The following is a 12,067-nucleotide window of genomic DNA, read 5'->3' as shown; positions in this document are numbered from 1 at the left end:
GAGGCAAATCATCTTAATGAATGTTTTACAAAACACTAATTAACCGTTTACTGAGTAATGAAAGCACAGCGGCCAAAAACAACATTCATTTATCTTTTATACATTATATTATTATTATTGTACACCACATGATTATTAACATGATTAGTAATCAATATTAAATACCGAAGGGCCGGCCGCTTTGAGAGGCTCTTTTAAAACAGTCCTACCCCACAGCGAACATGATGACATGCAGAGGCTGTAAAGATCATTCTGCAGGACTCTGTGGTCTTTGCATAACAGCTGATAACATGCATATAAACATTCTTTAAAGGGTCACTGCACTGATTTTACACATGAAAGTCAATGAACCCGTCTATAATTGTAATAATATAAAAACAGTTTATATAAGGTCCTCCGTGGTGGACAACTCAGGCTTGAATACACGTAAGCAACATGACTCTCGGTCTGTTTTTCTACTGGCTAATGAAAATGACTGTTCCGCCGAGATGTCTGTGAAGGTTCATCCAGGTCATGGTAATTCGAAGCTTAATCCGAAAGACAACTGGACTTTGTTGAAGTTCTCTCATCGGAAAGACATCTTCAAGAACTTCAACCAAGTCCAGTTTGTCTGTTCCACTGATAGTCACGGGATAATAATGTCAGAACGAAGAGGAACGCCTTCTCTCTCCTTTATTTGTTTTTCCTTCTTCTTCTAAAGGCCGGTGTTGCAATACTTACACATATCCAAAAGATATCATTCATCTCATTCAGGAATATAGGCTATTTTTCAGTTTCTTCATCTCTTTCCCAACTTTGAAAAACCTTTGGCGAGCAGCACAGAGTTGACCGTTAACATGCAACAGGCTGTGTGTCGCAAACTTCTGTAATAACCCCCAAATTAGACAAATATTCCAAATGCGCTGTATAGATTTCCAAAGAATGCTCCTATGTCCTGAATTATATCATAATTTCCCAGAAAAGGTCAATAATGAGGTGAAGTCTGGTCTCGTTTGCGTGACCTGTTTAAAATTGGAACACATCATAGTTAGTTCAGGCGCTGATTTCAAACTTCACATGCGTCATTCTCCACCGTCACCTGACACCCAACACTTCCTCCCACTTTGTCTATTTAAGCTGCAAGTTTCCGGTCTCTCTCGCTCTGCTCTGTCTTCACCACCGCTGCCCTGCACCAGTACTGCGCTCACACTTTCAGCCCCACCACCACCCCAGCATCCACCTGCAGGCTCCGGCCGGGGGGGGTTTAAGATATTATCTCACCACTCCTCACATTTCTGTATGTAAAATAAATCTGAGGTTAGAGCTCAGGCGCCAAACACGAGCTACATTCTGCTGCTGCAATAAACATTTACACAGCCTCACAGAGCCACTAGCATGGCTGCAAACCCTAATTTCATTCGTCTTTGGGATGTAAATCACCGGATTATCCCTTAAAAGTTCTGCATGTGTGTAGAAAATTTAAACAGCGAAAACGTCTTTAACTACGTCCCTCATTGCTAGCTAAATTGTTAGTCATAAATCACTATGAAAAACTGGGTGGATGTTGACTAAAAAAAGCTTAAATCTTAATCATGACACTTGTTAAATTATAATCTTGAAGATCTCAGTTTCGTTCTCTTTGGCGCCACCTATGGTGATAAACGGTAATTGCGGGAGCACACTTCCCAGATATCCAGACAGTGTCGCATGTGTGACGTCCACGGTTGGCTCCGGTTGTAACTCTTGGGTTTCCTCGCTGACGGTTGCTTTCCTTTTCAGACTGTTTGCCTTCATCTGAGCGTCGAGTTTGTTTCTATTTCTTTGGATTTTCATTTATTTTTGAAGTTGTGTCTGTAGTCATCGATCTTTTCTTTGTTCGCTCAGCCATAGTAGATTACCAGCCGCTAAGCTCCGCCTACCTTCTCTGGCAGACCAACCACTGCTGGGTGATGGAAAAAGCGTCACTAAGTGGGCGCCGCTTTTGATTTTTTTCCGTGAAAGTCGTCGCAGACACCCAGGCTGTAATACTGCAAATGCAAAGACTTTCATCATTGGGCCATAGGCTCAATCACCATTGTGTTACCTCATCATGATTATTACTTTCGGTACAGAAAACAGAGACATATTGGCACGACTTTTTCAAACTAGTTTTTATTTAGGAAGTGAAACAAAATGCCCAGTGTTGTCTTTGTGCTTTACATCGTTTGGAACCGCCACAGGAGGTCCCAAAAAAACCTCAGAGGAAGAACTCAAAACAAATCAGGAAGCTCCAGAAAAAATCATCACCTTGATCATCATCCATGTCATCATCATCATCATCATCATCATCGTCATCACTGTCACTCTATACAGATCTGTAGAAATCAGCGTACTCCAAAGTCACATCAGTGCTTATTTACAAGGCCTCTTGCCGCAAAATAGTCGAGTTTTTTTATTCACTCTTAAAAAAAGGTGTGGTGAAGATGCTCTCACGTACATGAAAATGACACAATGTGTAATATAGTTGTCGATTGATAACACGTCATTTGTCACGCGTTATTTAAGGACAACACAGCTTGTGTCATTTCAGCATCTCTGTTGTTTTTTTTACCTTTGATTCATCATCGTAGAAAAAGGAGACAGAGGTTATTTCTACATACAAGGCGTTTTCTACCTGAAACTAAACTCTTTCATTGTGCTACTATCTTCGAACACAAAAAAGTTGTAAGATATAATCCGTAAGAGGAAGTGCTTTTATATAAGAATAGGTAAACTAGCTTGTGGCTATAGTAGGCTACAGTAGTTCATAGTAGAATCTAAGTGTTTGTCGGTGCGCTCTGGTGCTGAAATATTGAGCAAATGTCTTCGATTCTTCCTCAGCAATCTTTATAATTGCATCGGGGATCGCAACAGCAACCTCACAACAGCCGGAGAGGATGGGAAGAAAAAACGACTGTGCAGGGAGCGTTGTTAGCTCCTCACGTGGAGTTAACAAATTCATGGAGAAACACTGATCTTTCGGTGGGAGTCATCGGCACCACATCTTGTTGTGGGTTTCACATTTTTCGTTCATGTTTCAGCACCAGAGGCCTACAGTAGTACCTTCTACTTTCTACAATATTTTAGAGTAATAATACGAGGCAGGCAGTGCATAAACCATGTACAAAAAGACCCGTCCCGACCCAACCCGGAGCCCTCCACTTAGAGGAGTTGTGCCGTCTTGTGTGAACCTTTGAAAGCCCTGACAGTTCATAATGCTAATACGCCGCCAACAAGCTAATGATGCCAACATAGCGTTATAACTAGGAGGCGTTTTATTTAGAGGTTATTAGATACTAAATCATCAGAGGTTGGAAAATTGGGAAAGCCTCAAAGAATCAGCGTCACAACTCCTCTAAACCCGAGCCCTTGACCCAACCCTCCATATTTAACACTAACTTGGTTTGTTAACTCCCTGAAATTTCATTTCTCATAACTACATAGAAGAGTACTTGAAAAAATCAAGATGTTACAAGCAGTTATGACTGACGTCTCTTCAAAAATATCATGCATTATTGCTCTATCGGATATTAATGAAATATTGCCCAAGACAGAAATTTGCTTAATATGCCCGTTTATCTAAGAGGTTTGGCAAAATATCCCAAAGGTTCATAAAATTGGCATAGATTCCATTATTAGGCTATTGTTATTTTTTGCATGCAGTAGTTTTTATAATTAAAGTGGCGGACAAAAGTAAAAATATCGGTAATTAGAAAGTGTCAAATGCTTTGGCATATTTGTAACAAAGGCAAAATGTAACAAAGTAACATAAGAAAGTAAAGTGCAAAATCAAAACAATAAATAAATAAATTAGGCAATAAATAGACGCGTAGAAAAAGACTGAGTGGAAACAAAAAGACTTCTAAGAAAGGTTTGACCTTTTGAGGAGAATCGGGACATTTTTAATGTCCGGATCCTCGTCTGACTCTCACCAATAAAACAAAACAACATCAGGTTGTAGGAAAACACTGTTTGTTAAAGAATACCCTGGTGGCTCAGCGGGAGTTTTCAGCCATGGAGATCCACTTTGTCAAACTAATTCCCTCTGACTGTCCGCTGTTCGCTGTCGAGTAAAGCTCAAATGCCAAAAATAACAAATAACTGTGCCAATTTAAGACTAAAAATCTATTATTTCCTGCCTACAAAGGTATTCTATGACAGCTCTGTGTGGATTAAATAGCGGCCATATTGGACACAGTGAAGTAGACAAAGCATGGAACTGGTGTAAAGAGAACAAACGCTCATTTCTTTGTTTTGATGCTTCCGTTAAGTTCAGTCCAAGGTCAGTTTGAAAAGCAGGATACCAGGTGTACCCTTCGATCATAAGTGTTTCTGTTTTTAAAAAAGAGCAGTAAATACGAAAAGTTCATTAAATCTCTTTGCAAGAAAACTGAAGATGTGATTCATGCGTTAAAGTCCTGTGATATTCCTGTCTCGGGAAGACAAAGAGGTGGGAGAGGAGTTGTGCTTCAGAGTGGTTTCGTCACGGGACGAGGATAGATATGGACGTAAATAGATCTAGGTATCTTGATGTAAAATGATGAGCTAGATGTGCTGTGCTTTATTTATCTTCACAGATAATCAAAACAGCCTCAGACGGGGACGCATCTTACTGACGCAGGTGACAATCTAAATCAAGCATCGGGAACTTTTCACTCCTTGATGAGGAAGGAGGAGACAAGGAGGGGATCAGAGGGATAGAAACAGACATGTCCTCAGTCTATTTTCTTCTCCTTTGTCTCGTGATCCTCCCTTTAGTGCTCAGGCATACTGGTCTTCTTGTCGCAGAAAAATAGGGAGTGAGGCCAGTATAATCTGATTTAAATCAACTTAAAAAAAACTCCAGTCAACCTTTCTGACTGCATCATTCCCCCAGCGAGCTCATCGGGGAGAAAGCCCCCTTGAAGCACGCCGACTCGTAGTGCTTGTTCAGGTAACTCTTGAGTGCAAACGTCTTGTCACAACGTTTACACTTGTAGTGCTTGAAGGCCGAGTGCGTCTGCATGTGAGCTCGCAGGTTCGACCGGTCGGCGAACGCCTTGCCACAGTGCGCACACCCGAACGGCTTCTCCCCCGTGTGCGAGCGCATGTGACCCTGCAGCAGCCACGGCCGGCTGAACGCTTTGCCGCACACGTCGCACTTGTGCTTGAGGTCATGGGTCAGCAGGTGCATGGCCATGGCCGGCATGGAGACGTAGACTTTCCCACACGTCGGGCACTTCTTGGCCATCTTGCTGTCGATGCTCCGGTGCGTCTGCTTGTGCCGGCTCAGGTTGGAGGAGGTGGCGTAGGTTTTGCCGCACTCGCTGCAGGTGTGCCGTTGCGTGGCTCCTCGGGGAGTCACCGCGGCTTTTCTCCTCGACCGTCCGTCCATGATGAAAAACGCGTCAACCGTGTAGCCCTCGCTAACGGCCGCGTCCCCGTTGATGTATCCACCCGCCGATGACGACACCTCGGACCGCGGGCTGTCCGGCTGGTCAGAGTCACCGTGGATGTCCCCATGGATACCGGAATAGGTGTCGTCGATGCGGCCATAGATGATTGACGGATGGCTCGGGGAGGGTACTTTGGAGATGACGGAAGAGTCACTTCCCACCACGTCATCGTAAGGAGACGGACTCAGATAATCGCTGACGTAGCCTGAGGAGAGAGAGGAGGAGGTTAATGATTTGACAGTGACACAGGGATTGATTGGAAATTAGACTCTGACACAGGAAAGGGCTCTACATCCTTTTGAATCTCTAAAATATTGGAACATTTTGGGTTTTGAGTAGAAGGCAGGAGTGCAGAGGCAAACAGGAAGTGCTGAATTTTGTATAAGGCAATTTATGTCCCGTTATCCTCCCAAAATATTAAGTTGTAATCTATTATAATTTATGTATCGATCGAGCACACTGCTGCAGTGAGTCACAAGGAAGAAACTGGTGTGGTAATCTTTACAGGGAGCTAAGTGAGTGCCACAAACTTGCACAATTTTTACAGAGTGAGTTTTATGAGTCATCCCGAGGACCCCGGGGACTCCGAGTATCCACTGCTGCAGATACAATTAAGATTTCTTATAATTGTAAAAACGCAGGCCACAAATCAAACTCATTCACTGAAGTTCATTCATTATTCAGAGAGCTGCTTCACATGTTGTCTCCTGATAATATTACTGATTACAGGCTGGCGTCTCTGGTTTCTAAATATCAATCGGACCGCCCAGGATCACATTAACAGCGTGTGCATTATGTTTTAAGATGAATGCTTGTTTTATTTTCTATCAACATGCATCTGTACGAGACGAAAGCGGCCACAGGAGACACATTTAGAGGTTTGTCGAGAACGCAACCGTTTTCTGAGGTTGTATAAAGCAGAGAAGAAGAGTTGAGGTATTTATAGTGGCAGTAAAGTGCTTTTATGTCTTTTCCAGCCAGGAGGAGACACTTTCCCCTCAGCGGGAAATCTTTACTTTTCATACGAGGGTTCAGTGAGCACACTCTCTCCTCAACAACTGCACCTTTTCCTGACAGGTCTGCAGCTACGCAGTCACACATCGGAGCTGTCAAAACATCTACGGCTGTACACAGAGCGTCTCTATTACAGCAGCTCGTGCTTTGCTCAAGGGCGTCCTGACACCACATTCAACAAAACAAGTTTATTTGCCTGAGAGTCAAACATTCCTAAGCCACCTGCATATTCCTGCAAAGGCTGATGAATTATTTGTTGCCGTGTTATGATGTCAGCGGCTTCATTATTTCTATTATTGGCTTTTACACTCAACAGGCTGAGCTCGGACCGACCCCAGGAAAAGTCTGGTAGCTAAAACCCCACAGCCGTGACTCCTGTGGATCCATGCCGATCGATAGCTCTCCATTTCAATTAGCACTCTGTGAGCATTCAGACACAGGCAGCAGAGGAGATACTATTGCTGGTAATATAATTTCATGATGCAGTTCTGAGAAAGCTCAGAAGTTGGTCGATAATGCGATGAGAACAAGAGATGGGGGATAGACAGAAGGGGCGGGAGGGACGAGAGAGAAGCTGAGCGAGTAGCTTGACTGCAATAGACAGAAAGGAAAGAAAGAAAATTGGAATTGAAGCCGGGAAGGGTTAAAGTTGTGGTAGGACCAATACAGTGACGGTGGTTAGGTGGTTTGGCAAAGCTGTTCACAACTCTCCTGCTGATTTAACATTAAAACGGAGCAACAGAAGAAGAAAGCGAAAGATGGAGGGAGTCGGAAAGATGTGGAGAGAGAAGAAAAATCATGAATCATAAATATTCAATCATTGCACTCTGGAACAAAGTCCTGTGTGAGTGTGTGTGTCTTGTTTTATAGAGCATGAGTAAAGCTTTGAAACGTGACCAAGTGTTCATTTTTAACCCTTATTAACTCGACTAAGAACAGCTCTGGCCTTTCAGATGTTGTAGAACATCATAATCACTCAGTTTGGCAGCTTCCCAGGGAAACTACAGACTTGTGCCTGTGGACACTGAACAGCTTCAGTGGAAGGTCACTGCCTTGCTTAGGGGCACTTCCACAGTGGTCAGATTCATTTTGTAGGAGAAGAAAAACTCAAGTCTAAAAATACTCTGTCCTGCATTTAATAAAAATAAAAGAACTCAAGTATTACTAGCAAAATGTACTTAAAGAATCACAGTTAAAGGGGAGGTATTATGCTAATTTCGAGCTTCATATTTCACTCTGTGATACCTGTGGAGTAGCTTAGCATAATTTACAGTTACAAAAACTCATCATTTTTCTCACACTGGTGCTCTGTGCGGGCCCTCATAAAGCCTGAAACGACTCAGTCAGCTCTGTCCCTTTAAGAAACGCCCCGAAACCCCGCCCCTTCAAGCCCGCTTTTGTCTGATTGGCCAGCTCTCTGAAGCCTGCTGAGTGCAGCGTGAAGAAAAAACAGTCTGCATCCTGGCGTTCACAGCAGCCTGCAGACTGAGCTGAGAAGCCTGGGGATTACGCCAACATACTTTTACCTACAGATCTGAAACTTCACCCACGTTTAGTCTGAACATCCAACATTGTTACATTAGGTGTATGTCTTAAAATGTGAAACAGCATAACACCCCCTCTTTAATGTAAAGTTCCTCATGTTTTGCATTTGAAATCTTGATCTGAAAAGTAAATAGCCAAATAATTGTCTTGGGGTATATTTCTCTAAAGTAAGGTAAAAGTAAGCTACCTGAAATATGCACTAATGTACAGCATTTTAGTCGACGTATATATAGCTGCACTCCACCACTGGCTTAAGCTGCTGCTGGCAACAGTTGAAAAAAGAAAAAGAAAGTTTATAAAAGTGCAAAAAGCGACCAACATGTTTTTCCCTCCCACATCAAACTATTCACTTAGTTTGTGAAGAACTAAACTTCTCAACCCAACCCCGACCGTCTCACAGCATTAAGCCTGATTTTACTGTATCATGTAGACAAAGGTTTTACCAATTCTGCACATCCTAAACTTGCTGCGTAATGACTGAGCTTCTATATATGGGGTGCTTAACTGCCACAGTGCCCCCACAATATGTTCAAGACCAGTGTGTTGACAGGAAGGACTTCCTGACTTCCTTTGGCTACTGGTGAAAATTTCTTGTGCACTGCAAACAAGTTACTTCAATTTGATCTCCTTCCAGTATTCAGTTTGCACCGTGTCCCCTCCTCTGTGGCTGTTTGTTTACCCTGCTGTGAAAGTATCAAGAACCAGACTGAGCTCATGTTTGACTGACAGGATGGAGGATTTGACTGGTTTCAGGAAGGTATGAACACAGTGTGTAGTGCCTGTTTCTCCCATATAATCTCTTTCTATGATCCCTGCCAATTCAGCATGACCACTCCCCAGTACCCTCTCGATAAAAAAAAAACCTCACCTGCTGTAAGTCAGAACGTCTGCGTACTGTCTCTGTTGTCCCTCTCAAACCGTCTCCGCCTCTGTCTCGCTGTGTCAACTCTGTATTCATTTCAAAGCACTTTAGCAGCATTAGAGCTGATAGCTCCTCTAAATGCTTATTAAAGATTAAAATACTCTGCCAAACCGAAGCTGTCCCTCTTTTATGTGCGTCTTTGAAATACAGAGAACGTGAAAGAGAAAGAAACATGGAGAGAGGCGATGTGAGGCATGAAGAGGAAGAGCGAGAGAGAGAGAAAAGCTGCAAGCTACAATTTAATTTTTGATCCAAACCAGCAGTAACTGACGCACACTTGTGTGCTTTAGACACTTGTAGGTCACTGACTGCTTCCCCTATGTCTGTGTGTGTGTGTGTGTGTGTGTGTGTGTGTGTGTGTGTGTGTAATGCAGTGCACTCAGCTGTGCAAGCTGCCTGGGAAATGTGCCGAGTTGACAGAAACACAGCAGAGCGCGTACGTTTATGTGCATTTGTGTGTGTATATCTGTGTGTGTGTGCAACAAGCTGCAGCTGTTTCAGTCAAACTCTTGTTATATTTATAACAAGGGATAGAAGTCTCAGTCTTTACATGCCTGCCGCACTGCTGCTGCTGCTGCTGCTGCTGCTGCTGCATGTGTCTCCGTTCACCGTGACATCAGAACACCTGGGATCTCTCCATCGCACATTTGACCTTGTGACAATGTGAAAACCGCCGTGCTGCACTAACGCTGTTACTCACCTCCTCCTCTGCTGTGACAGACACAATACTTCCTCTAGTGCCTCAAAGCTGCCTTTATTAAAATTGCGCCACTAGGAGGCAAAAACAAGCTGATAGACACATTACCTTGTTAAGGAGATTTGACAAAGATGTTGGCTATCACTTTTTTTACGCAACATAATTCCACTCCACAAGTCCAATCTTTACTCTCCCATTTTTGGCTCTTTTTTTGGTCTCCATTAACTCCTAAAAAGACCATGTAGCACTTTGGCTTTCAAAAATTGGTGTAAAATTTTGCCTTTTGGATATAAGGTGTTGTTTATTGGAGTTTATTTGCTGAAAACAGCTGACTGTCACTGCTTCAAACAGGATAGACGAGAGCAGTGAGAGTGAAGCATTGAAGTAGAAGTGCCATAAAACCAAAACAAGCTTTACAAAGCTTTCGGTCTTTCAGATTTAAGATTGTGAATTTTTATATTAATGTGGATATAACATTCAGAAAGGCTGTGAAAGTGCACACAGCTTTCAGGCCGAACACCACCAGAATCATAAACAACAATATTTAAGCCAAATGTAAGACAGTGCAGTTTCTGTTCACGAGCGTGAGGCAAATGTTTTATCAATACCTCAGAAAGTCTCCTGCATGTCCGACCCGCTCTCACCGAGTCTTTATTGTATTTTGCCTGTGTATCCAGGATTATTCACTGCGTGGGAACCATTAAGCATCAGTGTAGCCGCGTAATATTGTTTAGATCTTGGAGAGAGACTCCCAGCTGCTGGAAACAACCTGATTTGAATAATTTACTGGGCAACAGAACAACAGAGAATCCCGCTGCATGTGACATAATGTAATATCCTGCATGAAAACTCAGCTCTCTGGCTCCCTGTTGCTTTAAAAGGAAATCTTAACTTGTTAATGTCAGCAACAAGGCTGAGCTGAGTATGTGTTTGCTGTGCTGTATATCTAAGTAGCTGGGCAACAAGCTAAAGGGATTTAATTCCAGCTGTATGTTTTTCATGTGGCATCAACACTCATTGCAGAGTGTGTGGAAGCATGCTGGCACTGTTTGAAACATGGAGAGCCTGCCCTTGACAAAACATTTTACAATTTAATTCACAAATCCGCAGCTTTACATCACGTCGTTTTCATAGGTGTAATTTCTTACAGGTGATGTATACGTCAACTTTACATGGTAAGTTGGAAAGTTCACATTCATGCTTTTGAGAAAGACCCCTGTGCTCTGCCCTGACCTTTGACCTGACTTTGAGAAGGGTTACATTATATTGCTTAAACAATGTGTGTCTCTTTTACAGCCCTGAGTTTGGTTCTCAGTGACTTGCTAAGTCTGATCATTTTCTCACCTCCTGTTATCTCTTTGATCTGTTTCTCCACACAATTATATTTCATGGGGAAAAAAATCTTTGCAAGACAGGAACATTTCACTGCCTCTGATTGGTGTATTTTTGGGTTGTGACCGCAGTTTGACCCTGTAATTCTCCCTTTCCTTATCCGTCTGAATCAGCCGTGACTAACGCTTCAAATCTGCGGATAAAGAAATACCCTGGATGAAGTATGGCAGATAGTGTGAGTGTGTGTAGGTGGGACAAACCTTTGTCATGATGATGGAATCGCAGACTGAGCTCTTCTCTTCTGCTGTGACCGTATGAGCTCTCCAGCTCTGCAGCCGAGAAATCGTCCAGTTTCACTTTCTTCACCAAAAAAGAGCGAGGCATGATGGGACAGTAGTTGCTCCTCCAGTCGAAAAATAAACACTTGCTCTTCCTCTTTCTTCCAACCGATTTCAGACCTGCAGGTGAAACTCTTTATCGCCTGATTTTAACTCAAATGTAATCCCTGGTTTCAGCTTCTCGATGTGCGTTTGCTCCCTCCGATCAAACTGCCTTTTAAGTGAAGAGGACACATGGCTTTTAGAGACCAGACAAACCAAGCGCTCGTTCACGTGCTTCTACTTTTTAGCATAACTCATGTCTAATTCTGCTCAGGTTTGTCAAATGCAGACTATAAGGTTTGTTTTCCCAGGATAAATCGCAACTGGAAGACCTGTGGAGCTCTGAGAGGTCAAAATGGAGAAATAAAATAAATCTGCTCCAGTGTTGACTTCTGTTTCGACAACATGGGAGATGAGAAACGCAGTAAAAAATGTCCCCTTATTCTTGTTTATTTGTTATTTTATTCCGCTGCTTCAAATAGAAAGTCGCCCGTTTGTTTCGTCATCCAAACCGTTGGTCTCCAGCACGCGGACAGTTCCAAGAACAGTTCTCCTCGTGCCCCTACAGCAAGTCTCTTAATTTCAGCACCGGACAGCTCCGCGCGAGCCTCAGCTCTCTCTCCCCTTTCCCCGCGTGCCACAGCTAACAGCCACAGTCCGTTCAACACCAGAGGAGAAGGAGACACAAAAGAAGTTTCCGACGCTTTGAAAATACCTCTGCTCGAGACGGAACACACTCCGGTGG

The 12,067-nt window shown here is 43.1% G+C and overlaps 1 protein-coding gene across 1 annotated transcript; it reads right to left on the bottom strand.

Moving 5' to 3' along the window:
• Nucleotides 1-2,146: 2,146 nt before the first annotated feature.
• On the bottom strand, nucleotides 2,147-11,552 carry LOC138608905 (transcriptional repressor scratch 1-like). Its single transcript, XM_069681489.1, has 2 exons — nucleotides 11,203-11,552; nucleotides 2,147-5,637 (listed from the first exon to the last, which is right to left on the bottom strand). Exons 1-2 carry the CDS (start codon nucleotides 11,324-11,326, stop codon nucleotides 4,862-4,864), a joined length of 900 nt encoding a protein of 299 aa, XP_069537590.1. The 5' UTR covers nucleotides 11,327-11,552; the 3' UTR covers nucleotides 2,147-4,861.
• Nucleotides 11,553-12,067: the final 515 nt, after the last annotated feature.

The sequence above is a fragment of the Semicossyphus pulcher genome, unplaced genomic scaffold (assembly GCF_022749685.1).
Source record: "Semicossyphus pulcher isolate SPU_LCO1_2020_fin unplaced genomic scaffold, fSemPul1.0.p SCAF_5, whole genome shotgun sequence".
NCBI lineage: Eukaryota > Metazoa > Chordata > Actinopteri > Labriformes > Labridae > Semicossyphus > Semicossyphus pulcher.
This window is presented reverse-complemented; position numbering and strand designations above follow the sequence as displayed.